Here is a 26,814-nt window from a genome sequence, read left to right as displayed (position 1 = left end):
CAAAGTTGGTTACACTTGGTCTCGGCGTGCCAGTATCGTCAGACTCTGACTATTTCATGTAAACCGCCGGCCCGCAAAACCACGGTTTGCCACACGCAGCATTTGTCCGATGTAACAGAAACCCCCATAATGAACGAGCGAGCGCCCGAAGCATCGATCCAAACGGAAGCAATCTTAGCCGCTTCAACCGGACCCGCTTCTACTATTATCACTTCCGGTGTCTTCTTACCAAGCGCTGTAGGAGCCTCTGGACGCGATGGTGCACTGCATCTCCATAAACGGAATGCACCGGCATCTTGCACTAACGAAGCGTCTTCAAGGATGTTTCTTAAAGGGTCTCGAGACAGTCTTCCAATTCTGATCCCCCAAGGGAGTATCTGGGCAAAAACGCCAATGCTTTTTCTCGTCTGCTAGAAGCTGACGGAGCACAAGCTTAATCAACAGAAGGACAGTAGGACAGTGGACATGAAGAGAGCAAAGAAGGGCAGCAAGCGATGAGCCAGGAAATGTCGGACATCTGAAGGAAGACGTCCTGTGAAAAAGAACTTTGGAAAACTCGACACTAGGACCGACTCTTGTCTGAGTGTATCAATTCACCACGTAATGCCCGCAGCGCCCTCGGCAGAAAAATGGTAATCACGTATAAGCAGAAATTAGGAAGACATAACAGAGGCGTGTGACCTACTGCTCCTCACGTAGCTATAGGGTGATTTGCTCGGAGAAGAAAAGAAAATGGAAGGGTCACAGGCCTTGATGCTTCCAGCCAGCCCTCCGATATCCCCACCTTTACCACCGACAATGTAGTTGCTTCCCCACCTTGCAATGCAAACATGTTCCTCAAGAAGAAAAGTCGAGGCGGAAGCAGAAAGAAGAAGCAAAAGTACTAGCCCGACTGCGGTCAGTGCGTGGCCATTCCCTGCGAAAGTCGCTCAACCATTGCGCTCAGCAAAACGGCCGGGACGGATTCATCTGTAGCACGGATGGTAAGGCGGTACATCTGTTTCAGGACTGTCAGCAACAAAAGAAACATTCTGAAGGACCGTACTTACGTGAGTATCATAGTTCGGCTCCAACCGCATCAAACAACCGAATCTGCCACCATCGTGTGTATGTAGCACCGTGGCGCCAACAAGGTTCTTCTGGTTAGGATCGACACCATCCAGAACACCCCACTTGAAGCCCTCAACGATTCTGCGCGTGTAAGTCGCATTTGTTATGCGATTCTTGCTGGTAAGCCCAAAGACCTTCTGTGCCTCACGCGGCGCGCCACCGATTTGCTTCCAGCGCTTGAAAAAGTCATCGGCTGATAGCTGTGCACCTTCCATGTACTTGTGCAGCGTGACCGGGAGCTGCAGAGTCAGCCCCTGCAGGGATCCCGAGAGGTAGGAAATGCGAATTGTTGGTGGATGGATGAACGCGTGCTTCGCTTCGAACATAATCATTTGCTGCGTCTGACCTTCCGGAGGAATCGTGGTCTCGGGTAGTGACTTGGTGTCCGATTTGAGGAATTCGGCCGAGCGGTTGTCCAAGGTGGTCGTGAAAGAAGTCATTGTGGATGACGACTTGTTGCTGAAATACAGAATGATGCAGCCCAGCTCGCCGCGATATTCGGAACGCAACCCAATCTGAATCTGCACATCCTCATAGAGCACGCCTTCGGGCTTCATTAGCAGTTTGTTGTAGCCGACTTCCCAGCCTGGACTCAGATGCGCAGCACTGGCAAGGTTTGCACCCTTGCCGCTATCGGGGTGCATGTCAAGGCCCAGAAGGTCGGATGCACCGTTCGATGCACCGTTGGCGCCGTTTGAGGTCGGTGTCGTGGGGGTGCCGTTGCTGGACAAGGCATTGGTAAACGACCGCTTGAGGCCTGTGTTTTGGACCAAGTTGAACTCTTTGGGATCAGTGTTGGCGTCTCTACCGCCGACAACCCAGGTTCTCTTGTCGCTGGAATTGGCGTGCTTCTGGTGGAGGCGGGATAAAAGGGCCGAGGCACGTTCCGGGAATGGCGGCATCTCATCGCAGACGGTTCGGAGAAGGTCGTCTGTCGGCAGAGTTGCAAGAGCGAGGTACTCGCATGCTCTTTGCTGGAGTTCGGAATCCAATGTGTGGCTGAAGTCTTGGAAGACCTGCAAAAGCTGCGGTTTAATTTCCGGGAACAGGTTAATGAATTTGACGAAGCAAGAGAGGATGAGGGCGCGGGTGCTGGACGAGCAGCCTAGCATTTTCCCACGCAAAGCGTAGAATTGCTCAATCGGGCTGCAGCCCTTATTGTCCGCAATCAAATGACCGAATTCGCCAAGCAGATATCCACCAATCTTAACCAGCGTCTCGTGGCAGTGTTCGGCCTTGACGTACTGAAGAATGTTCTGCGCCGCGTAGACTTGGAGCTCCTCGTTGTTCGTAACGATTTGAATAACACGCTGCCAAACCTCGTCGCTGACGTGGTCACCGGCCATGGCAATTAGCCGCAGCGAGATGTCCACGTACCATTGGACATCCGTTGCGTATTTCTCCGTCAGGATAGCAATCTTGAGGACCATTTCCTCTCTGATCGCGAAGTCGGCCGTTTGGAGATATTTCAGGAGCTCCGAGACGATCGGGGCTGCGTTGGTGGAGTCGCACATGCTGTAGAGCAAGTCCAGCCCTTGCCGGCGAACACTAATGTCTCTATCCCGTAACGACCCGATGATTATGCTCTGATGCTTCTTGATAGGATCCAAGGTTTCTGCTCGTGCTGCAAGGTGCGTCATAGCTTCCAGGCCCAGATACCGCACGTTGGTTTCTCGCGATTGAATGAATTTGCCCAGCCGGGAGGATATCTGTACCATGAGATCCTGCTCGGTATCCAGGTGGATGACGAGGTTGATGGCCTCGAAGAGGACGGCGTTCTGGGCGTTGTTCTGCTGTACGTTCTTCGGCATCTCCATGGCCGAATCCATGATGCGTTGCAGAGATTCACGGATCAGATTGCGAACGTGCGTGTCCTCCGAAGGCGGGTAATATTGGAGCAATCGGAGCAGTTTGACCTGGATCCATGGACAAGGGACCTTGTAGTAAAGATAGTCAACCGCGCACTCGGCGTCGACCACAATCTTCTTCAGGCGGTGCGCGGCCTTGATGTAGCTTCCGCGGTACTGTTGGGGGTTGTCTTGCAGCAGCGCCATCACCAGCGAGGTCACCGAGAGAGCAACACCCATGTCCGGATCATCCATTAATGCTATTATGCGCTCGGCCCATTCCTGTTGCACGATTCCAGGGAACTTCCGGTACAGGCGCAGGAGCGTGAGAGCGGCCTTCTTCTTGACGAAGGACTTGGATGCCGGGGAAATCAGCAGCCGGTGGACGTCAGCGCTTAGGGCCTCACCCATCTCCTTGCCGCCGACGTTGGCGATGGCGTGCAGCGCAAGGCAGTTAAAGAGCTCATTATGGTCCAGAAGATCCTTGCGTATGCTGTTGACGACCAGGTGCAGCAGCTCGTGCTCCTCGTGCAGGAACAGAGTAACGGCAAGGTAGCCGATCTGCTTCTCCGAGTACTTGTTCGCGCTGATCAGGTTGACGGCTTCCAGGTGGCCGAAGTCGACGTTCCAGCCCAGGATGTAGATGTAAAGCAGCTTGCAGACGTATTTCTTCTTGGAATAGCCGTTGAGGCCGCCGTCCTTGAATTTCTGGCGGATGTTGGCCAGCTCCTTGTTGATGCGCTTCTCCTCGAGCTCGCGCGCGCGGGCGTTGCGGAGGTCGGCAATGAAGGACACCAGGCCGCGCATCGAGTTCGCCTGGCCGGAGTTGCCGCGGCTGAAGAGGCCGCCGCCGCCGCCCGAGTTGGACGCCATGGTGGCCGTGGTGGGGTGCTGGGTGTAGCGGGCGATGGGTCGATGGGGTCGTCTCGGCTCCAACCAATTCGGCGCGCTCTACTTCGCCTCGCGGGCGGCGGAGGTCCGCCGAAAGGTCAAGCGGATTGCAGCTCGTGGGCTCGGGAGAGTCGCGTGCGGTCGCAAATTCGCGTCGTCCGGGAGGGTCTAGGGGGCGGGCGGCGGAGGTATGCGGAGGTAAGGAGCGTGAGGGGCGGATGTGCTGGCCGGCGAGTCGCTGAGACTGTGGGGCACAGGCGCGTGCTCGCGATATGAGGAGCGGTCGACGCGCAGGCGACTGGGCGACGCGAGGCCGATGGGCGGGGAATTATTTTCGTCAGGCTGGCGCAAGGAGGCTCTGTCGCGGGCAGCATGAGCTGCCTTCCATGGAGCTTAGCCGGAGCCAGGTTGACCCGACGGGGGCGATCATCATCGAGTGTGGACCCCAGTGATCTCCGCCGCCGCCGCCGCCCGTCTTCAGCACGTCACCGACGGCTGTGCACGTTGCGCGCCTTTATTGCTTCTGCCACTGCTATCATTGCTTGATCTGGAGCCTATTGAAAAATCCCCCGACCCGCGGGCCGCCGCCCGCTACCCTGATAGCCGCGCCCAAAAATGCCCCAAGGCACCTCATTTAACGCCACGCAACTCCGTACCCATGCTCCGAACCCATCAGCCGCCTCCGCCATAAACACCAAGCACGCCTAGTCAAGCACGAGCTGCTCATTTCTTGGTAGTAAAGTCGGTCTCCAGCTCCGACTGGCCCGTCTCAGTGCCAGCGCAGGTGCAGGAGGCTGTGGGAATCTGTCAGCATGGTGGACGGCATAAGAATGACACGATAAACATACTGCTCGACCTCTTGCCGCAGGCGCACTTGTCGCCGGACACTGTGTTCTCCTCAGACGCGCGGTTGCAGGTGCAGGCACCGGCAGAACGCTGGCCTGTAGACGGTACGGTCAGTATCGAGGCGCGGTATAGGCGGCGGGACGTGATCTATGTGGGGCTGGATACTGAGATCCGAGGGCAGGGTTCGAGACATACCGCAGGAGCAGGTAGCACCGCTGAGCTTGTTTTCCATCGACGCCTTCTCGCAGGTGCAGTGGAGGGCCTTTTGCTTGCCGCACGAGCAGGTGGCCTCCTTGGCGCAGACGCAGCCGGTGCCGTCACGCTTGCAGCAGCTCGAGGGAACAGCGCCAACTGGAGCAGACATGATAGTGGTTGGTGGGTTGGATGTGGTTGGAGTAGGTAGAGCAGTGAAGGAGGAGAAAGTTGTGCGGGCGATTGCAGGTTCGGCGGTGGCTTTTGTGGTTTGAGACTGGTGGTGCAGAAGATGAGGAGGAGATGCAGCCAAAGAGGGTCCTTTTATGCTTCCTGAAGGAGGAGTATCTGATGCTGCCATCTGATATGGTAGGCACCAGTCCAGCCAATCAGGAGCGTTCCATAATAAGCGGGGGGCGATGCGGCCGTTCGATGACATCCGACCTCACGACACTCCGCTGCACGGGCGCCTGCTGCAAGGTTACTCGTTAATCAGCTCAAACGCCATTGGCTCAGTCGGCCCTCTTCCTGCCGCATCTTGCGTAGCACTCGTACGTGGTGCCCTGTTTCGGCGCGTCGCCGACATCCAGCCTTCTGGCCTCCGCAGTCTCTTTCGCGATTCCCCACCCCGATCTCCCTTTTGCTGACAATGGCACACCCATCCATTGGCTGCTGCATCCCCGTTCCTGAATATTCCTTGAAAATTATACGCGCCGTTTTGCATGCAAGGTTGCCAGGCCTTCGGGAACTTGCGGATATCCGAGAAGTTTTGCTTTTACGTCCGAAGCCAAGCTCGTTAGCACCCGCAATTCAAGGGTCACAGCACGGCGGGTGACAAAAGAAATCTATCCTGCCACTCATACTCAGTTTCAAGCAGTGTCTGCAAGCACCCGGATATAGGGCCCACCCCCTTCGGCCGTCGCGTGCATGCCACATGCTTCAATTTGAATTTGTTCTAACCTATGCCAATTACCTTGCGCTGAGGATGTGAGCCCTGGTCTCGCCAAACAACCAATCCTCAAGCTCCGTGTGCAAATAATCTTCTGGGCCACGCCTTGAAATGCTCATTGGTATCCTGATGCACCCTTGTATTCCCGCATAAACGCCGTAAAATGCAGCGAATCCGGTCGCAGACCGAAAAAAAAAGGCTGTTGAAGGTTACTCATACCAGTCACCAGCCTCATCGAAGTCGCCCTCTCCGTTTAGACCAGCCAAGCTGATGCCGGCCGCAGTGTCATCCACATCCTGGTCTTCTTCCACCTCGCTTTCTTCGTCTTCGTCGTCATTGATGACAGTGGCTTCCTGTTGCTGGGGGCCTCGTTGCGATTGCTGAGTAGTGGGAGGAGAGACCAGACTTGTCTGGGGATCAGCCGGGCCATCCAACGGCTCCTCTTCATACTCAATCGATGCCTCACTCGGATCAGGGCTCCCGCTGTTGCTAGGCCTGCTGCTTGAAGTTTGGCTGGCCTCGGGCTCGTTCTTTCCCATGAGAGCGTTGAGCCTCTCGTAGTTGATGTTCCTACTGAAGCCTTTGCCACGCCTCTGCACCATTCTCTGCATTCCGTCCGCCGCGCTGTGGATGGGTGAATCGCGCGTGTATTCACTCATATCGCCAAGCTGGGGCACCTTCTTCCGTGGCTTCTTCTTTTTCGGTCCACCATTAGCCTCCTCTAATGCCTTCTTGAGCATTTTAGCTTGCTGCTCGCGCAACCAATCGTGATTATGAGTGACCCAGATACGCTCTTTGATAGCGATCTCTGCTGGACTAAGCAAGCAGTTGGCGACCTCTGGGTCGTCATCAAACTCGTGGTCCTCAACAATCTCTGTCTCTGGCGCTCTTTGTTCTCCCCTCATCTGGTTGGCCAATGCTTTTGATCGCGCCTCCACGAGAGCGAAATTGACGTCTTCCACGTTGTTCACCTCGGGGTCGTGAAGGATGTTCTCAATTTCCTCTTCGATCTCTTGCTCCACCGCCAAATCTTCGTCTGCCACTTGCGGCGGTGGGTCTTTCTTTTTCTTCGGCCGCCCCGGCCCCCTCTTCTCAGGGGTGCCTTCCCGAGCTCGCAGGTCTTCCATTGCAAGATTTGTGGCGGCAAGGAGACTTGGGTCGATGGGCATTGATGCTGGAACGGTGGGGATGAGGAAGCCATCTGCGTCGCGGCGAGGCTCTTGAGAAGGATCGGGTGCAACAGAGGCTTGTCGAGAACCAGATTCCGAAATGTTCTCTGCTTCCGCCTCCGCACTGGTCAACTTGCGCCGTTTCTTCGCCCGCTCACGCGCCTGATACACGGATGGGGGCTCCCTCTCGTCCGGAAGAGCATCGAAATTCGTCCGAAATTCGTTGACGGTAAGCTGACCACTCTGAGTCCGTTTGAATTCGACTAGACGCTTAGCGATAGTCATGTCGGCAACCTTGACTACGTATACAACTTCGCGAACAGTTCGTCGGAAGTTGTTCATGCGGGCGGCAAGGATGATACATGCGCCGCAAATTCCGGCTGGCTGTCTTCCTTCCACCATCCAGTCTCGCTTCATCCTCTTGAGAATCTTCACTGCATCCTCTGCCACCTTTCTGCCGCCGGCCTCTCCAAATTCCAGTTTGTCCACGTACTTTTTGATGAGTGGCTCCGGTTCGAGTGCTGCATACTGATCCTTCTTCGAGGGGTCTGAAATAAACAGCTTGCCGAGGAGTTCCTTGTAAGTCTCTCCGAGCTTGAAGACGTTGAGCTGCAATCAGTCAGCAACCACAAACATACAAAGTAGACAACATGAAAGCCCACCTTGATCTTTTCGGCGAAGTCTATGAGGAGATACTTGTTGTCTCTTTTGGTCCTGCACACGTAGTAGAGGCAGCAGGCTGCGATGACGATTGGCCGACGCCCGTGCGTGAACCTTTCCTTCGCAGCCAATCTGTAGATGTTCATAGCCTGTCCCTCAAGGCCCTCGCCAGTCATGCGAAGTGCAGTCATCAGGCCTCTGATCGCGTCTTGTCCGTTGGACTCAGCGGTGCTCCTGCCATCGCTGCCGCCCAGGCCCAGGCGGCGGGCGGAAGAACCCATGGTGTTGGCGTGTCTCTGCTCGTCGCCCACGAAGCCACCCTGGACCATGGCAGCGCCGGAGGAAGTCTCACCAAAGGTGACCTCGGAGACAATGTGGGACTCGTTTATGACGTTGCCGCAGCTGGTGCAAACCATAACACCATCCATGTCTTCGGGTGTAGGACTCGCACAGCAGGACTGGCGCTTCGGCTTTTGGCGCGGAGGGAGCGTGCCCACGGGTCGAGTCTTCCCGGCATCTTTGAGCGAGGACAGGCGCTCCCGCGGAGGACGCGGGCGTGGTATGGCGCTCATGGCGGGGAGTAGGTGGATGTTCGTGGTTGTAACGGGTGAGGGCACAGGGCGAAAGTTTTCTGTGGGTGTTTGGATTCGAGTTGCGACCAAAGAGCGCCATCTTGCCTGACAGAGCCTACAGCTGGCGGGAAGCGAGGTGGAGGAGCAGCGACATGGTGGGCAACTTTTTTGGCGGCGATAAGGTCGATAGGCTACGTGCAGGGACTCGGGGTTGGGTGCGAGGGCGAAAGCGCGACGCGGAGTGAAGTGGACGGCGAAAGTCACAGCCGGAGGGTGTCGGCGGCGGGGTTGGCGCTGTGGTGAAGCGCCGTGTTCAAGGTTGGCGAGAATTCAGCAGCAGCCTCCCCCAGTTCGAATCGCGCGGTGGGCGCCATCCCCACACTTTACCCTCGCTTTTCTTCTTTTCCTCCAACAGACCGCGTGCGCCCCTGTGCAGCCTCAGCTGCAGGAGGCCGGCCAGGCCCACCCTCATTTGCTTTGCGGCAGTTTCGGCAACCACTGTTCAAAGCGAAAGCGAGCTTAAGCGCGGCCTGCGCTACCGCTACCACCACAGCGGGCGGCACGACAACCGAGCACCGCGCCTACACGCCGCTCTCACAGCACCTACGAGCGTCGAATTTATCCGGGCGTATCTCTAGGTTGTTCGCTTCGCAGGAAGAACGTGGCGTCCTACGTGGGCCACAGAAGGAGCATATCCTAAGCGCCCCCAACCGCGCCCCCAACTGCGCCACTACTGATGATTTGTCTGCACCGGGTCTGCCCTGCCTTACTCAATCTTCACTGGAGGCACCGCCGGCCTCTCCGCGCCTCTACGCCCTGACACGATGCTACTGCACACGCCGCACTCGCTTTCGGCTCTGCGCTTCCCGGCCGCTCCCTGTCGCGGCGTCGTAGGATCTGCCAATCAGAGGGCCGCAGTTGCGAGCCCGATGTGTTACTCGCCTGAGCTTTGCACCTGCTCCTGACCCAAACTAGCTGAAGCTGCGACGATCCTCGTCCTGCCTGCTGTTAGCCCAGGTGAGACGCCATGTCCGAGCTTCCTAGCCCTCGGCGAGCGTCTTTATCTTCTCGCATTTCTCGCCCTCTTCTTCTACTCGTGCCATTCTCTCCATTTCCTCCATTCAGCCCGCAGGCCCGTCCCACACTCTCCCGCCGCCATGGAGAGCATACGCAACATTCCTACCGTCTTGCCCGGCAACCTGCAGGCAAAGATGGCCGGCTATAGGGACCTACAGAACATCCCCATGGTCTCATTGGCCGCCGTTGTACTTGCCATTTCCTACTTCGTCTTGATCTCGTTCCAGCGCGGCCGGCTCCAGGCTCCCCTCGCCGCTGCACATCTCAACCAAAAGGAACGCGAGAAGAAGTTCCTTGGCGACGCCATGTCGCTCGTTAAGGATGGGTACGCAAAGTTCAAAAATGGCCTTGGCATGTACCGGATGACCACATCAGATGGAAGCGAGACCGTCATCCTCAGCCCCAAATACCTGGCCGAACTCAAGAACCTGGGAGACGATGCCCTTAGCTTCAACACTGCCGTCGAAAAAGCGTTGGCGGGCAAATACTGTGGCATCGCCGACAAAGACGTCCCTGTCGCCGTCCATGTCATCAAGGCGGACCTCACTCCCGGCCTCTCCCGCCTCATGCCCGCTATCTCCGAGGAGATCGACCTGGCGCTCGAGAGAGTCATGAAGCCCTGCGAGGATTGGACACCCGTGATCGCCTACTCGATGTTGGTTGATGTCGTTGCTCAAGTCTCCGCGCGCGTCTTCGTCGGCGAACCGCTCTGTCGCAACCCGCGCTGGCTGCAGCTCTCCAAGGACTACACGCTCAAGGCATTCCAGGCTTCCCGCGCCATCAAGCAATGGAAGCCGTGGATGAGACCATTGGTCCACAGGTTCCTTCCGGAGATGCGTGAGCTCTACCAGGTAAAGGCCGAGGCCATTGATTTCATGAAACCTGTGACCCAGGGGCGCTCCGAGGCCGACACCACACGCGACGACTTCACCGAGTGGATGAAGCAGAAGTCAAGCCCGGAGTTCTCCAAGGCATACGGAGAGCAGGCGTACGTCCAGATTCAACTAGCAATGGCCGCGATCCACACGACCACCATGAGCGTGACCCACATGATCTACGATCTGGCACAGCACCCCGAGTGCGTGGAGCCGCTGCGCGAGGAACTCGATTCGGTTCTCGCTGAGACGGGAGGGTACCAGAAGGAGACCATGGCCAAGCTCAAGAAGCTTGACAGCTTCATGAAGGAATCTCAGCGCTGCAACCCGCCAGGCCTCACGTCCTTCAAGCGCTACTGCAAATACGACATCACACTGTCCGACGGCACCTTCCTGCCCAAGGGCACCATCATCGAGATCGACAGCTCGCAGCTGTACTTCGACCCGGACCACTTCCCGAGCCCTGAAACCTTCGACCCCTCCCGCTTCCTCCGCCTGCGCTCCGAGGGCGACAAGAACTCGCACCAGTTCGCCACTTCCAACGGCGACTACCTGCACTGGGGCCAGGGCCGCCACGCATGCCCCGGCCGCTTCTTCGCCAGCAATGAAATCAAGACCATCCTCTCCAAACTTCTGCTCAACTACGACGTCCGGCTCGCCGACAAAGAGGCCGGTCGGCCGAAGAACTTTGTCTTCGGCACTCAGATCAATCCCAACCCCATGGCTGAGGTGCTCTTCAAGAGGCGTGCGTGAGACCAACTGAAGCAAGGGGAAGGGAAACCACACGCGTTATAGCACGCAGTCTACGACTTGACGATTATTATCATTCGATAGATACCTCAGATCAGAAAACCAAATCCCAGCCAGTTTTGAAACTGCAATGCAGCAACGTCGGAGCTAGCCATGACATGGATGCTCAAACCACGTGGGTTGATTGATGCAGCTCGCTTGGGCTTTTGTCTCGTCATTTGATGGCTGCCACCGGTTAAATCCTGCAAATAAAGTCCTGGTAGTAGCCAATCGGCCTTGTGGAGGCTGTGGGGTCTTTCAAGTGGTTGGTGGGTCTTTGCGGCGTTGATTGCCCGTCAGCAGCTTTGAACCTCACATGCGCAGGAGCTTGTGACTACCTGGAAATAGGGGAAGGGAATTCGAACTGGTTGAAAGGAGACCGCTTTGGTGGTAGTCCACGGCGGTGGGCATTGTCATTGTCCGACGGGAGGGCCTGAGACAGTCTCCCCTCTGATAGCTAGGCCCTCTGGAGGACCAGCTAGGCCAAGTAAATACAGCAGGAATAGCACCGAACCAAGCACCAGCATTGCCAATGCCCGTAGTCTCACTGTCAAGCGCCCCAGTGGAATCCTTCCAAACTATGCTCGGCCCCCTTCATCGAGACTCACCTCCGGGGCTACCGACGGCCGAAAAGGGAAACCGGAGAAGCAGTACAATGCAAACTGTTCCCTAAACACCTCCATACCAATGCCCACCGGCCCTGTGAAAGCGCCCGAAACGAACCATGATCTAAATGCGTTTTTTCTTCGGCTCATTCGCTGCCGCCCCGAGCCGACAAGCGCAACAGCACTCAAGGCGCCGCAGCCGTCTCGGCGCCCGCCAAGTCCATCGCGCCGTCCGGCCCGAATCCATTCAGCCCGCCTTGCCCGTCATTGGTATAGACGTGGCTGAAGACCTCGAGATTATCGTCGACGAGCCATTGCAGATCCTCGCTCTCGGGCCGTAGTGTGCGTGCCAAGCCATGTCCTGGCTTTGGATAGTGAGCGGGCGGATCCGAGTCGTATCCATCACCATACGGATCATCTGCCTCGTCTACGCCTGTGTCTTCCGGCTCCGGGACGAGGAGAGTGGACGGAGAGTGTGTTTGATTTAAAGTGGTAGCAGCGGGGATTATGGAGGTTGTGCTTGAAATCGCTAGCGCGGAAGGTGGCGGTACGGATGTCGTTGTTGCGGGGTTGATGGTTTGGGTCTGTGTGTGGTTGGTGGCAAAGCTGGCGTTGCTAAGGGCAGCATTGTGGTTGGTTTGAATGGCTGGGCCGTCTGCAATGGCGGTATTCGTCATAGTGGCGCCGAATGGTCTTGCTACAGCTCCAGTAGCGCCGACAAAGTTCCTAGAGTTTGGCGCGAAGACTGGAAGGTCATTGTATATATCGGTGGCGTGAAGTAATAGCTCCGTGAGCTTTGCTGTTGATAGCGTTGAAAAGTAAGCCCGCTTCTATTATTACTGTTAGCATACGCTCAGTTCAGGTAGAGCATGAGACCCACTTCTTCTCTGGTCAGATTCTGGCCTGAGACCAACTCGTTCACATTAGATATTGCCTCGTCCTGCTTTTTCCTTGAAGCAACGCAAGCTCCGCAGAACCACTCCTTTTCGGCCACCTGCACGACCTCTCGGTCGATGGGAGGATGATGACAGTACTGGTGGTAGCCTGAGTTGCACCCATCGCAGAACACTATCACATTGCTTATGGGGCTGTGGCCTCGTTGGCACACCTTACAGACGCTCGTCTCGGTGGGGCGACGATGTGGGCGCTTCTTTCGGGAAGTGGTCGAGGGCGAGGGGAGCACAGGCATGAACTGCGTGGGCTTCGTGACATTGCGGCCTGACTTCGTTTTCGTAGGTAGCGGAGTATACGAAGAAGAAATGTCCGAGTCGTCCTAAGTGTGGTAGGACGGTTAGATTCCGCCATGGCCCAGCGTGACAGCAACCTCACCTCACTGTCTGGCGTGTCTGCCCTCTTCCTCTTCCCTCCTCGCGAGCCTCCACGCCCACGTCCTCGGCCGCTGGCCCGTCCCCTTGCAGATGTCGCACTCGCAGCAGATGCGGGCGTTGCGCTGCTCTCTCCCGCGCCGGCTGCGCTCTCTGGCCGAGGCGTGGACGAGCTCGTGAAGGCGGTCCTGGAAGCGCCGCGGGCCCCCCGCTTGGTGGCCGACATTGGCGGCGGGGTGGGGATCTTGTCACTGGTGACCATGCTCTTCAGCACCTGTTCGCGCGCGGCCTCGTAGCCCGGGGTGCCAACATGCGCCGAGGCATTCGCGCTGACGCGCCGCAGGATCTCTTCGGTGGAGGCGGAGAAGCCGGAGGGTATTCGGGAAAGGCCGGCGGGCGAGGCGGAGGAAGTAGCGGTCGAGGTCGCGGAGGGGGCAGCGGCGGGCTTGAGGGAGTGCAGCGTGGAGGAGGAGCCTGTGCTGGTTGCGGCGGGCCATGGGCGCGAGGTGGCAGCGGCAGGCGCAGAATCGCCCGTCTGGCCGTTGTGCTGGTGCGCGGGGGCATTGGCAGGCGCAGGGGCGCCGGGCGACTGTTCAAGCGACATTTGAACCCTAGAGAAGAGTGCGACGGGCTTGCATGCGAGCTGCTGTCTGCTGCGGAGGGCCGGGTGCTCGCAGGACGCGCAGACTCGAGCGAGCTGCCCGTTGAACTAACCACCGCGCAGGGGCCACCATGATCTCCGCCTAGCCGTCATCTTTCCCGCTCCCCTGCGCTTGGCATCACGCTCTGCTGCGCACGTCCGAGGCGTCGCATCTCTGCATTGTTTCTACGCTAAACGACCCACCGCCGGTCCCTTGCCCCGCGGCCACACTGCAGGGATGCCTCGTCTCCCAACCCCGGCTCTGCAAGTCCATACGCCGGCGTTGTGGGCTCAGGCAACGACGCCTTCACTCCGCAGGCTTTCAATGTCCGCCTCGCTCAGACCGACCATTTCCCTCAGGACCTCGTCCGTATGCTGGCCTTTTCACAAGTCCGTCAATGCGCGCTCAGCTGCCTTGTCAAGTTGTAACTCACCTAGTGTTGGTGGAGGTGTCCGGATACTCGGCTCGGAGAAAGAGTACTTGACCGGAGTGTTGACCAGTTTGATCGGCCCGCACGCCGGGTGCTCCACTTCGGCAACCATGTTGCGCGCGAGGACTATGAGACTGTCAGCCAAATCTCCGTCGCCGGCCTTCTCGGTCGTGCTTACCGTGGTCGTGGCTTAAGGTTCCTTGAATGTCGTTGATGGCCGCATACGGCATCCCACATCCTTCCAAGACTTCGAGCCATTCTTGCGTCGTTTTCTTCTTCGTCTCCGTCTCGATCAGGTCTTCCAGCAAGTCTCTGTTCTTCACCCGGAGCGCGTTCGTCACGAATCGCTCGTCCTTCGCCCACTCTGCCTTGCCAATCCTTTCAACAAGAATGCCGTACAAACGGTCATTTCCCCCGCCGAGGAGAATGTCCCCGTCAGCAGTCTTGAAGGCCTTATATGGAACGATGGAAGCTACAAGTTTGCACGTCTCAGCGACCCTCCAGTCATGGCATTCCTTGTTGACTTACGGTGTGCGGTACCCCACCGACCCGAGTCTTTCTTTCCGCTAATCAGAGCAGAGCTGGCAATGTTTGCCAGTGTCGCGACTTGACAATCACTGAGTGCCACGTCGATGTGCTGGCCCTTTCCGGTCCTGCCGCGCCCAATCAGAGCCGCCATCACCGAGTTTGAAGTGTAGAGTCCAGTGGTCAGATCAGTAACGGCTACACCGACTTTGACCGGAGGCCCATCTCTGGCGCCGGTGATATGCATTAGGCCCATCTCCCTGCCAGTAGTTAGTCACCGAGACGCTGACCATTCAGGGATTGCTCACGCTTCCACCATGACATCGTAGCCGGCGCGGTTACTGTAGGGACCTGTTTGGCCGTAGCCAGTGATACTTGCGTAAATCAAACCGGGATTGACCTTGGAGAGAGTCTCGTAGTCCATTCCGTATTTCTTGAGTCCGCCGGGGAGATAGTTCTCAACCAGGACATCACAGTCCTTGGCCAGTCGGTGAAGAATTTCAACGCCTGCCGGGTGGGCAAATGAGAGACCCAGAGACTTTTTGTTGCGGTTGACCTAGTCCAAGTCAGCGTTGTGGGTTTCCCCGGAAGCAGAATGGCCCGTACTGAGAGGAAGTATGCGGACTCGCCCGGCCCTTGTGCACCGTCGGAGGTATATTTAGCGTAGGGAGGGCCCCATGCTCTTGTGTCGTCTCCCCTGATAGGGTGCTCAATCTTGATCACTTCGGCCCTGCCGTTGTTTTCGTATCAGCATGTGTGGATAGAGAGCTGCGACCTCAAAGGAGGTGGCCCATACTGGGTGCTCCAAGCCAGCGTACCCTAAGTCGCCCAGAATTTGTGTACAGTAAGGCTTTGTGAAACAATCAGTTCGTGCCGTTGCGTCTAGCATCGACCCGCCGACTTACTCCGGCGAGAACTCTGGTCATGTCCAGCACACGGATGCCGGCCAAGGGAAGAGTCGCGGCCTCTGCTGCTCCAGCCGTCGCCAACGTCCTCCTGCTCAGGCCATTGAAGCTGGGTGGACGGTGCGTCCGGCAAAGCTGGCGGGCGAATGATGCACGGGCGATCATAGTCGACATTTTTCCAGCTCTGTAGGTCATTCTGCCCTTCCCAAGAGCCGGCGCCTTTTAAAGGTAGAGATGGTAGGTGGTGCAGCGTTGGCCCCGCGGCAGGCCGACCGCCGGGGAAGCTTCAGCCGAGGCTCCCTGAAACGCTGCGTCACCCCGCGCTCGTCGGCGTCACTTGCCCTCTTTCCCCAAGCCACAAGCAGCCCTCACACAATGTTCACCGGCATCGTCGAGATCATCGGCAGTAAGCAGCACCACGGAGCTCCGCGTGCATTGTCTATTCATCACGCTAATCCTCCCAGCCGTCTCCGTGCTGGAGAAGCAGGATGACACCGCCAGCGGCGGAGGCGGGACCTCCTTAACCATTTCCGGCGCCGAAGAGATTCTGGGCGACTGCCACCTGGGCGACAGCATCGCGGTCAATGGTCAGCCTGCAGCACATCTATTCCTCTGGCGGTCCCATGTTGACGCTTCGCAGGCACCTGCCTGACCGTCACCGAGTTCGACAAATCCTCCTTCAAGATCGGCGTCGCCCCCGAGACACTCCGCCGGACGAACCTGGGCGCTCTCAAGCAGGGCTCCAACGTCAACTTGGAACGCGCTGTGTCTGCCTCCACCCGCATGGGCGGTCACTTCGTCCAAGGCCATGTTGACACCGTCGCGACCATCCTGTCTGTTACTCCCGATGGCAATGCTAAGACGTTCCGCTTCCAGCCGCGCGACAAGTCGATCCTGAGGTACATTGTGGAGAAGGGATTCATCACAATAGACGGCGCCAGCTTGACTGTGACGAAGGTCCAGGACGGGGCTGACGGTTGGTGGGAGGTCATGCTCATCGCGTACACTCAGGAGAAGGTTGTCACCGCGGGCAAGCAGCCGGGCGAGGAGGTGAACGTTGAGGTGGACCAAGTGGGGAAATACGTCGAGAAGAGCGTGAACGGCTACTTTGAAGACAAGGCCAGCGGCGACATTGCCGTGCTGGAGAAGATGGTCACCAGGCTGGTGGATGAGCGGCTGAAGGCTATTGGCAAATGATCCGAGACACACCACGTGCGTCCACGGAGGAGTCCAATCACTGCCCGCCGCACCCGCACCGAGGGGCGCTTACGGTCGTCGCTGGGGCGGAATTGTACTCGAGAAGGAGGACGCTTGGGCAGTGATTGCACGAATGCCCTGCGGCGGTGGCGCAGCCCGGCTTCGTGGGAGTGAGGCGGAGTGCAAGGCGGACGTGCAGTCACAATGTAGGCTCCCATCACGTATATAAAGCTGCTAGACGTCCTCAGAGACCTGCTTTCCACTATCCTACAAGCCATACGGCCTCCCAAAGTACTCGATGGCACCACATGGCCGGTTTTGGGCCGGGCCGCGTCCAGGCTCACTCTATTCGTCTCGTCTTATCAGGACTCGCCAGCACACCCGCCGAGCAGCATGCGCGTCTACGCCACTCCGCGACTAGAGCCGCCGTACTGCGGCAATGGTCGCATCGTCGACGCGCGCTCGATGATGGCCTCGGCAAAATAGACTGCCGCACCTCTAGGCAACACTGCAGCGGCGATCGTCCCGGTAGCGGCGGCCGATGGAGTCGGCTTAGGGACGACGCACTGCGCAACCATGGCCGTCGGCGATGCCGCCAATGGCCGGCGCAAGAGATGCATTGTCATGCAGAGGGCTTCTGGCTGGGTTGGCGGTCACGTTCGAGGGATCGGCGGCATGCGAGTAGGATGCGCATGCGGTCGTGTTCGATTGGCCTGCCCTGCCATTGACAGCTCATCAACGGCGGTAGAGCCTCAGCAGCTGCGCTTCCGTGCTCACTTCTCGTGCCGCCGTCGGGGTTGCCCCGGATTTCTGCCAGAGCCAGCTCGCACAGCCGTTGTTTTGGCCTCCCCCGCTACACAGACTCTTGCCCCCGCCCTCTCTCGCCCGTCACGCCATGCGCAATGGACTGGTCGTTGCTTGATCTGGCCAAAGACGCCGAGGACGTGGCGTCCGGCCTGCAGGCCTTCGTCGACGCTCTTCCCGGCTGCGAGCGCGACTTCCTGGCCCACATCAGCGCTCTCTTCGCCATCAGCGCTGAGCTGAGGCGGCTGGACGAGCTCGTCAACCATCGATCCTTCCGTCGCGCCGCCGCTCAGATCACGCCCGAGCTTGATCTCCTGTGTCCAAGCCTAGAGTCCACGCTGGAGACGGTGAAGATTGACCTTTTCGGCGTGAAAGCTACAGCAAACCCTCGCCGGGCTTACGAGCGTCTGTGCGGCCATTTCGACCAGGAAGGTCGATCGTTCGCCGGCCGGCTCGTAGCATACCATGACTTGACTATGGGTCTCTCTGACATCCTGCAAGGGTATGGCCATCGTTTTCCGTTCGAGGGACAGGCATGCTCACGCCCGCTAAGTGACAAGGGAATCGAAGATTTAGATGTAGTAGTGTCCGTCGTCAGACGCCTGGGAGCTCGACAAGCTTTCCTCGATACCGACCGCCTTGGTAAGTCTTTGTGTTATTGACTATTTGGACTTGGTGTCAGGCTGAATGAGACCTGATGATGCAATGGCCTTTTTGCCTGCGCGAATCCTGGAAGAAGTTGTCGGTAGACTGCTAATGTACTAGTAGAGTCTCCACCAGCACCCCTCAGGCAATCACCAGTGAGACCTCCATTGCGGACAATTCCACCATACGCCCCTCAGTCACCTGTCGTCAGCTCAGACGATTGGGATAGCGATGGTGTCTATCCAGCGGTACCTCAAGCACCAATGTCACCCGCTTTTTCCAATTCATCGTTTGACACATTCACGTCTTTTCCGACGTCGCCGAGTCTGGATTCCACTGGCTCGTATAGCCCAATCCATTGGGCTCAGAAGATCTTTGATGGACTACATCCCGGAACCCAATTCCTTGGGCATCTGGGCCAACCGTAGGATTTTCCGCGAGAAGCTCGGTCCATCCTTGACTGTGCTGACAATGTTGCAGGACGAGATGTCTTGGTAGGGATATTCCTGAGGCCGTCAACAGACTTTTTGCGGAAGGCTTCCAGAAGGTCGTCGAGCAGTAAGTACGTCTCCAGTCTTGTCGCTTTCTCCTCACTGATCAAGCAAGGCCGTTTGACGCAGCCGATTCATTTGTGAGGTTGTATTGGAGGCCGGCCGATCACCGCTCCAGACTGCTTTTCCTCACTAAGGATCCACTTGGCCGACGGTATCGTCATTGCATACCGCTCACATCGCTGAACATTCGACGGGTCGGCACTTGCCTGCAGCTCTCAAGAGGGAACCAGTACGGAAATCGCCTGGATCTCTGGGCAAATCTCCGGTTCACCTGTTACGAAAGGATGGTGCTGTTCTTTTGCACCGCCGTGGCGCTCAAACGGCAAGATGCGATTGAAAGCCCGCTTCGGGCCGAGGACTTTTTCCAGAACGGTGAGGATATGGAGTTCTCAGGCGAAATCAACGATGACCATTACCTCCATGCTTTTCGCGTGTTCAAGGACCGGAACACCGGTGCTGTCCGTTTCGAGGCAACCGCACGCCGCGGGCCGATGCAGAAAACCCCGATTTGGACGGCGTTCGTCACGGAATACATTGGCCGCAAAGGCTGGATGCGTCGAGTGGGACCGAAGATTTTGTCCATAAGCGTGTTACACCCGTACATCTTCTGCGACAACTACTCACCACCGAGGGGCAGAGACGGCCAGTTCGAGCTTCGCTTCACGTCACGGAAAGGTGCGTTCAACGTCGTCGTCGCCTAGCCAGCTGCTGACTCCGCATTCGTTTAGACTGTGATGACTTTCTTGCTGTTTTCCCAACCATCAGGCTTCCATAACCGCGCAACAGTGCGACTCAGCATTTCTACGACTTACGAACTACGACTCACGACTGACGAATCTAACGGACATATACCCTACGGCCGGTTAGGGCGGGAAGCGTTCATTCGAAGGGGGGACGGCCATTTGGCAGATTTTGCAAAGGCGGTCTTCTGGGTTTCGGCATGCGTCGCCCAGTGAACTACCACTAAAGGACATGTTTGGGGACAACTGACCAACTCCAATATTCATCCTTCGAGCATGGTACATGCAACAATCTTAGGGGATCTGCGCTGGCTATTATCTGCACCTGAGCGCAAGCTCCGTCGGATGGCTTTGTTCGCATTCTTAGCATTATTATAACCAATAATATGTCTTCATCGCAATTGCTGCAACAGCAACGAATCTTCTCAGTGGCGCACGCGTGCACCGACCGGCCCGAGCATCATCTTAATGGAGGCAAATTGAGGGCGCGGATGGCAGAAGCTGAGCGGCGCCGACGGGCCGAAATCCAGGCGGCGGTGGTGGCGGCCATGTGGGCGGGAAAAGCTGGAGGCCATCAGCGCCGGGTGAGTGGCCGGTGCCGGGCCAAGTGCAGGGGTGCAAGGGCGATAGGCATGAAAAGCCAACGCCGCGCACGGACGCCAGGCGCGACGCGGTGGTCCAGCGACAGAAAAGTCTACCCGGCGGCCTGCACTTTTTAACCACCAAGTTCTTCCCTGCTATTTCCAGAATTTCCCCCCCAATCCTCAGCAATCATGGCCGACGACCGCATGGCCAACCTGGCCCACTCCGAGGCCCACTACTTCAACAGGTGCGCGCGCGTTTGCGACCCCAAAAGCTCTGTAGGACCCCGGCGCTGACGCTTCTCTTCGCAGCTACAACCACCATGGTGAGTCGCCCACGGCCGGCAAGTCTGCGCGGACGGGCTTGAGCTGACTGTTTGTCCAGGCATCCACGAGGAAATGCTGGTGAGGACTGCCTCTGCTACCCTGCGTGCCCGCGGCGCATCGCCCCGCGGCAGGCGAGACACCCGGCTAACAGCCTCCGCAGAAAGATGAGGTTCGCACGCGCTCGTACAGGGACGCCATCTACCAGAATGGCCACCTCTTCAAGGACAAGGTCGTCTTGGACGTCGGATGCGGTACATCCATCCTCAGCATGTTTGCAACCCTCCCCGCACAGCCTAGCCGCCCTTACAGCTAGCCAGTCCTAATGCGCCGCCAAATACAGGTTCGCCGTGAAGGCGGGCGCGAAGCATGTCATCGGTGTCGACATGTCGACCATCATCGACAAGGCCAAGGAGATCGTCGAGGCCAACGGCATGTCGGACAAGATTACCCTGCTGCAGGGCAAGATGGAGGAGGTCGTTCTGCCCTTCCCCAAGGTCGACATCATCATCTCTGAGTGGATGGGCTACTTCCTTCTGTACGAGAGCATGCTTGACACGGTGCTCTACGCTCGCGACAAGTACTTGGCTCCCGGCGGCTTGATCTTCCCCGACAAGGCTACCATTTTCTTGGCCGGTATCGAGGACGGCGAGTACAAGGAGGAGAAGATTGGCTGTGAGTGGTTTATGCTGTGTTTGGTGGCGTTGTACTAATGCTTTGCAGTCTGGGACAATGTCTGGGGCTTCGACTACACGCCGCTCAAGTACACTGCCATGACCGAGCCTCTGGTCGACACGGTCGACATGAAGGCCGTTGTCACTGACCCTTCGGCCATATTCAACATCGACCTCTACACGGTGAAGGCCGAGGACCTCGCGTTCAAGGTCCCCTTCAGCCTCAATGTCCGCCGCAGCGACTTTGTCCACGCCGTCATCGCTTGGTTCGATATTGAGTTCAGCGCGTGCCACAAGCCCATCCGCTTCTCGACCGGCCCCCACACCAAGTACACGCACTGGAAGCAGACGGTCTTCTACATCGATGATGTCCTCACCGTCGAGGCGGGCGAGAAGATCGTCGGAACCTTGACCAACAAGCCCAACGAGAAGAACAAGCGTGACCTGGACATCGACATTGAGTACAAGCTCGAGTCCGAGGCCGCGCACAGGCAGTCCCAGGGATCGGGCAGCTACAAGATGTGAGCCCGACGGCGAAGTACAAGACTGTCTAGAGATGAGGCTAATGTCAAACCAGGTGCTAATTGAACCGGGACAAACACTACGTTTGACGGTCGACTCTGCTCCGCTTGACTGAAGGACACGGTCAGGCGTCGACGGCCGGAGCAGCTTCAACAAGCTGGCAACCAGGCAAAAGCAACGGCCTACGTGATTAGAATCAATAGATGCACGGCAAACCGGGAGTTCTTCCATGGGCATTCGGCGACGGTGTTTCGTGCCATCTGGGCCGTCGCCATCCAACTGGGCGAGGGGACCCGCACGGGGGTCGGCGCTGGGGGATCTGAAAAAGACGGACATTTAGTTCCAGCGCGATATTTCGGTTGGTTGGACACAAAAGTGGTTTCTCGCGAGACCAACAATGCATTTCTTCATGTTCACGTTTCTCTGCCCCGCTTGACGAGCGTTCCTGCTCCGAGGACGTGCTCCCTCGCCTGTTGACAGCATAGGCTAGAGTTGCCGCCAACGACGCACGGCCGATGGCAATGCAACCTTCGGCATGGAGAAAACGACGATGGTTCGAAAAGTCGGCCGATGACGTGTATGCACGCTCGGGGAAATGGGCCTGGGCGTAGAGTTCATGGTGAAACCCGATGCCGGCCAACCACATTGCTCGGCTGGGAACATAGGGTGCGTCAGCTGTAACAGATGAGCCCGTGTCTCGTATGCTCGCGCTGCAGGATGGCGTCTGGGGAGCTGATGCGTCAGCTTCAAGACCAGAGACAGGAGGGGCTGCAAGATGCACGACAGAAGAGTAAGATTGCGATAGGGCAGCGTCAGTCAAGTGGTACACGCCACGTGCAGAGCGGCATTGGCTGACTACCAGGTAGGGCGGCGAACCGTGCCCCAGGCGGCCGACGTTTCGACGCAGGATGGGAGCGCCGTCGGCTTCTCCTGAAGGTGGTGCGAGCAGGAACGGGTTAGAGGCGGCGTGCCATGTCGCCGAAGGCTGCGGCGAGGTGATTTGCACAACCGGATCTGCAGCTGGGGAAGCAGAGGATCCCGCGTGTGCCTGGCACGCGTGATGAACCCGCCCGGATCTGCAACTCAATCTCACGTTCCCTCATGCCGGGCCCTGTCCCAAGAGTCGTCAAAAATTCCGATCTGCCCATCATTGGCTGCCGAATCGGTAGTGCTCCCTTGCTGATGGCGCTATCGTCGCTGGCGCAGCCCTGCCATCCCTGGCCCGCGGCTCGACGCAGGCATGGTTCTGCCTGCCAGCGCCCCGGCATAGTGCGCCCACGAGCCAGGCCAGCCCTCCTCATGGCCCCATATCCATAGCCTCCGCCCGTCTCCCCAAGTCCTGCCGCCTGAACGCTGCCTGCCGTCTCCCAAACGACCATGGCGAGCTCCTACTGCCCCGGCGATCTTCTGGCCACGCAGACCGTCATCAATCGCGTGACGCCGTACAGCCAATCCTACGAGTGCGTGTCGAATTCTGCGGCTGGACGAGTCGCGGCGCTGACCTGGCGCGGAAACAGCATATATGACACGACCCGGCCCTGCGTAATCGACGAAGAGGGCGAGGATTTCTACGGCTACGACACCGACGACGCCGCGCCCTCGGTGAACATCCCGCGCTTTAGCAGTAAGGATGCGACTGAGCGCGCGAGAAAGCGCTCCTCGCTTCCCCCGGCGCTCACCAGCGCGACCACGTCCATATACCGCACCGCCAACTCCATCATTTCGCAGCGCACCGCCGTCAGCAAATCCGCCGGCGGCCTGCAATTGCGCACCCAATTCGAGAGCTTCGAGAAGCCGCCGTGGGAAATGCAGGCCCAGCCCGAGCGCCCTCTTTCCATGTTCGCCGCCGCCCCTTCCGGCAGCCTTCGCTTCCACTCAAAGCCCCAGAACGTCCTCCAGCCGCCCATCTTCCAGAAGCTGCCGCGTGAAGTGTATGCGTGCATCCTGCAGCAGCTGGAGGTGCTTCATTTCGGAAAGGGCACCCAGAGCTGCACCACTTGCTACCTGCGCGACCTGCACAGCCTTGCGCTGACGAGCCGCGCGTGGGACAAGGCCGCAAGGAACAAGCTGTAAGCGCCCCCCGAACTGCTGCTGTGTCCAATTGTTGTTGACCCGTCCTCCTCAAGCTATTCCAAACTATGGTTGCCTCCTCCCGACGTCGCGGACCCCAGGCAGGCCAAGTCAAAGGCCCCCAGCCGCTTGAAACTGCTCCGGAAAACACTTCGAGAAAGGGGCGTCCTGGCGAAGCTGGTGGTCGAGATCAAGGCGTCGGAGATGCAACAGATCATGCTGCGCGCGAACTACAACGAGGGGCAGGCAATCCTGAACGATTTGGCCTCGATAGTCATGGCCTGCCCGAACCTGGAGAAGCTCGCCGGCTTTTACAGGATATACAACCACGAATTCGACCGCCTCAACCACGCCTTGTCAACAAGACCGAACCTGAAAGAGCGAGCGTGGATCATAGGGAAGCCAATTAATTACGGCGCGGGCACACTAACACAGCAACAAGCATTCGAGCTCTACCCGGGCCCGACCGAGTTGTTCCTGCACCACCACGACGTCGCCACCAATCTGGAAACCCTATTCCTCCACGGACAGGATTCAGGGGCAATGGACTTCCGCGCCTTCGTCGCCACCTTCCGCAAGCTACCGCGCCTCCGCCGCCTCCACATCTCCAACTTCTCCGACTCCGACTTCAATGACCGCACCCTCGCCGCCCTGCCCCCAACCCTAACTGCGCTCCGCCTCGAAGCCCTGGACGGCGTCTCCGACAAGGGGCTCCTTCGCTTCGCCCAGTCGCCAGCGGCGGCGGAGCTGACGTCGCTTGCGCTCGTGCACCAGGAGATTGTCGACCTGCTCATCGTCATCGCCTTCATGCGGTCGTGCAAGAAGCTGGAGCGCTTCGCTATCGTGCAGGACGGGTCACCCGGCGTGAGCAGCGACGTGCCGCTGTTCCGGCCAGTGTTCGCGTCGCAGACGCTGCGCACGCTGCACTGGGACATCCTGATGCCGGCGCCCGCGACCGACGAGCTGGCCGTCAGCGTCGCGGGCGGCGCCTTCCCGTCGCTCGAGCGCCTGCGCGCGCCTTGCGATTACGACGGCGTGCTGCAGGATCTGTGCCGCCCGCGCGGCTGCGTGACGCTGCCGGATGACGAGTACTACTTCTACGTCAAGAACAGTAGCAAACGCAGCGATAACAAGAACGGCGATATGCGAGACTCGATGAGCCCACACGACGGCGGCCCCGTCCTGTGTGGCGGCATCAGACCGGACTCGTCTTCGTCGTCGTCATTGTCACCATCCGGTAGGATGGAGTACACGCGCAACCTGGCGAAAGCGCGACGACGGGCGCAAGGCCGGATCGACGCGCGCGTCGAATGCTACTCGCCAACGACACGGTCGTCCCCGAAGGCGCACCGCACACGCAACTTCTCAGGCTCGACCTCGGGCGGGTCGTGGCGGTCGTGCTCGTCGTCGACCTACTCGACGTCGACCAACAGCGCCGCGAGCATGGGCAACAGCAGCAGCAACGGCATCATCCAAATCGTCGTGGAGAACGAGGACAACGTGGTGACGGAGCGCTTCTCATTCGACTACGTCGGCACCATGGGCAGCGCCGTCGAGTACGCGCTCGAGCCCGACGTCGAGGGCAGCCTGGATGCGGTCATCGGCGTGGGCGATCTGATGCTGGGGGCGCCGGTGAGGGGATTGATGGGTTCAGGAGGCGGGGGGTTCAGGGTGAAGGATGCGTGCGCGGGTGGGCCGGCGGCGGGCAGGTGGCATCGGTCGAGGGCGCGGGTGAGGTTGATTGAGATTGGGGATTTCTTTTGATTGGATGGACCCGATCCTACACGTTCTACTTAAAAAGGGGGTATTTCCTTTTTGATGATCTTACACGGTCCTTTGGGGGTTCTCTTTTCTTCTTGGTACCCTGGGGGATCCATGGGCATGGGAAAAGGGCGTTTGGTGAAGTTCAGCGTACGAGTTGGGGGGTTCTGCATCTATACGGTGTTGGCGGATGGTCTCTTTTTTCGTGCAGTGGTTGGAAGATGCCCGCACCGTACGGTTGTCTAGCTGGAACGTTGAAGAGACATTCTGGCTGTAAGCTGTGTTTTCTGACGCAGTCTCTGTGGTGTGATAGACCTGTCCTTCGATAAATGGTTTCTTAGAATGCAAACTGTGTTCTACCACCCGTCTCACGCGCTTGTGTGTAACCTTAAGTGAAAGCGCCAATGATTACGTGCAGGCCCCGGACTAACGTGACTACTTTCTGAGCCGGATGGCACCTGCAGCTTGGATTTCACTTTCGTGCCCCGCGCCGTTGATTGCACTTTCGAAAGCATACTCGACTCCTTGACGTTCCCCTTGGCGTCTTTCGGGATTTCACGCCGCTTCTTCCGTCTTTTCTGGCCTCGATGATTTGACTCTCCGCGGCCCCAAATGCCTTCAGCCTCGCCACCGGGCCCACCTTCCATATCATGTTCGCGAGAACCCTCTTGCTTATCTGGGAGGCTTTCGTTGGAGGTTGACAGCGCAGACCCGGCCTGCTACTCTGTCCAGGAAACGTTCAGAATATCAACTAGGCTTTGGATCGTCTCGTCAATGTTTTTGAGGCACTGTAGATTTTCCTTTCACCATCCAGTCCCAGGGATAGTAAGGAGACCTACTTCCTGAGCTTGTGCGTCTTGCTGGATGATCCGGATCATGAAGCAAGCAGCAGGGGAACAGGCCGTTGAGCAGGATCGATTGTGGAGATTTGATTGATGGCACGGCTGAGTGACTGGTCCTCCTCTGTATCCCAACACCTGGCTAATTGATTCACCAGAATAAATTCGACATTTCACTCGTATGCTAGCAGGCCGCAGTTACATTCGCGCCGGGTGATTCTTGCCGCAGATATGTGCAATGAACATACCTGGTCTCCTTCCCGTTCCCTCCCTGAGTGATCCAAACGGGGCCCCCCAACGCGAGGACACAACACGCGTGCTCGATGCAGGTGTGTACTGGTGGTAGGAAGACAATTTCGATACCGTGAGGATATCCGACGCGGTGGGAGATGACTATGGGTGTTTTGGTCCGGGATGCTCTAATGATGATTAGCTCGACGGTGCGTTTTCAATGGGTCATATTTCTCCAGTGGATTGTGCTTTGTTGGAATGAATCTAGTGTTTGAGAGACAGTTCGCCAGGAACTGTTTCATACGTATGCGATGGTTGTTTCGTTACGTTAACCTCTTCTGCGTTTTGATTCTGCGAAGCAGGCAATAAATACATCGACCTCCGTTTAGGTTGTCGAATGCAATTTCCGTTCGATCTTGATCGGCACTAAAACTAAATGTTCCCGACCTGTAGTTAAGCAATCT

General features: G+C 57.9%; 9 protein-coding genes across 9 annotated transcripts; 5 read left to right on the top strand and 4 right to left on the bottom strand.

Moving 5' to 3' along the window:
* Window positions 1-898: 898 nt before the first annotated feature.
* Window positions 899-3,830, bottom strand: SLS55_001172 (uncharacterized protein; the record flags this gene model as incomplete). The annotated part of the gene is made up of 2 exons (XM_066772668.1): window positions 899-997; window positions 1,050-3,830. 2 exons carry the CDS (start codon window positions 3,828-3,830, stop codon window positions 899-901), a joined length of 2,880 nt encoding a protein of 959 aa, XP_066637947.1.
* Window positions 3,831-4,571: 741 nt separating this feature from the next.
* SLS55_001171 (uncharacterized protein) lies at window positions 4,572-5,058 on the bottom strand (the record flags this gene model as incomplete). Its single annotated transcript, XM_066772667.1, has 3 exons — window positions 4,572-4,642; window positions 4,697-4,789; window positions 4,860-5,058. The coding sequence occupies 3 exons, from the start codon at window positions 5,056-5,058 to the stop codon at window positions 4,572-4,574; spliced, it is 363 nt and encodes a 120-aa protein (XP_066637946.1).
* Window positions 5,059-6,044: 986 nt separating this feature from the next.
* BRF1 (transcription factor TFIIIB subunit brf1) lies at window positions 6,045-8,236 on the bottom strand (the record flags this gene model as incomplete). Its single annotated transcript, XM_066772666.1, has 2 exons — window positions 6,045-7,613; window positions 7,667-8,236. The coding sequence occupies 2 exons, from the start codon at window positions 8,234-8,236 to the stop codon at window positions 6,045-6,047; spliced, it is 2,139 nt and encodes a 712-aa protein (XP_066637945.1).
* Window positions 8,237-9,393: 1,157 nt separating this feature from the next.
* SLS55_001169 (uncharacterized protein) lies at window positions 9,394-10,941 on the top strand (the record flags this gene model as incomplete). The annotated part of the gene is made up of 1 exon (XM_066772665.1): window positions 9,394-10,941. One exon carries the CDS (start codon window positions 9,394-9,396, stop codon window positions 10,939-10,941), a length of 1,548 nt encoding a protein of 515 aa, XP_066637944.1.
* Window positions 10,942-13,931: 2,990 nt separating this feature from the next.
* SLS55_001168 (uncharacterized protein) lies at window positions 13,932-15,429 on the bottom strand (the record flags this gene model as incomplete). Its single annotated transcript, XM_066772664.1, has 7 exons — window positions 13,932-14,104; window positions 14,157-14,450; window positions 14,507-14,763; window positions 14,812-15,059; window positions 15,110-15,233; window positions 15,322-15,353; window positions 15,409-15,429. The coding sequence occupies 7 exons, from the start codon at window positions 15,427-15,429 to the stop codon at window positions 13,932-13,934; spliced, it is 1,149 nt and encodes a 382-aa protein (XP_066637943.1).
* A 354-nt stretch (window positions 15,430-15,783) lies between these two features.
* RIB5 (Riboflavin synthase alpha chain) lies at window positions 15,784-16,605 on the top strand (the record flags this gene model as incomplete). The annotated part of the gene is made up of 3 exons (XM_066772663.1): window positions 15,784-15,814; window positions 15,873-15,995; window positions 16,049-16,605. 3 exons carry the CDS (start codon window positions 15,784-15,786, stop codon window positions 16,603-16,605), a joined length of 711 nt encoding a protein of 236 aa, XP_066637942.1.
* Window positions 16,606-17,507: 902 nt separating this feature from the next.
* Window positions 17,508-19,309, top strand: SLS55_001166 (uncharacterized protein; the record flags this gene model as incomplete). Its single annotated transcript, XM_066772662.1, has 3 exons — window positions 17,508-17,911; window positions 18,535-18,612; window positions 18,829-19,309. The coding sequence occupies 3 exons, from the start codon at window positions 17,508-17,510 to the stop codon at window positions 19,307-19,309; spliced, it is 963 nt and encodes a 320-aa protein (XP_066637941.1).
* An 812-nt stretch (window positions 19,310-20,121) lies between these two features.
* On the top strand, window positions 20,122-21,452 carry HMT1 (Nuclear SAM-dependent mono-and asymmetric methyltransferase; the record flags this gene model as incomplete). The annotated part of the gene is made up of 6 exons (XM_066772661.1): window positions 20,122-20,177; window positions 20,242-20,255; window positions 20,315-20,334; window positions 20,417-20,526; window positions 20,597-20,928; window positions 20,977-21,452. The coding sequence occupies 6 exons, from the start codon at window positions 20,122-20,124 to the stop codon at window positions 21,450-21,452; spliced, it is 1,008 nt and encodes a 335-aa protein (XP_066637940.1).
* Window positions 21,453-22,826: 1,374 nt separating this feature from the next.
* On the top strand, window positions 22,827-25,283 carry SLS55_001164 (uncharacterized protein; the record flags this gene model as incomplete). The annotated part of the gene is made up of 3 exons (XM_066772660.1): window positions 22,827-22,909; window positions 22,967-23,518; window positions 23,576-25,283. The coding sequence occupies 3 exons, from the start codon at window positions 22,827-22,829 to the stop codon at window positions 25,281-25,283; spliced, it is 2,343 nt and encodes a 780-aa protein (XP_066637939.1).
* Between the last annotated feature and the right edge of the window lie 1,531 nt (window positions 25,284-26,814).

This window comes from Diplodia seriata, assembly GCF_021436955.1.
Source record: "Diplodia seriata strain FDS-637 chromosome Unknown scaffold_1, whole genome shotgun sequence".
Classification (NCBI taxonomy): Eukaryota; Fungi; Ascomycota; class Dothideomycetes; order Botryosphaeriales; family Botryosphaeriaceae; genus Diplodia; species Diplodia seriata.
Note: the sequence above shows the minus strand (reverse complement) of the source record. Positions and strands in the feature narration are given on the sequence as shown.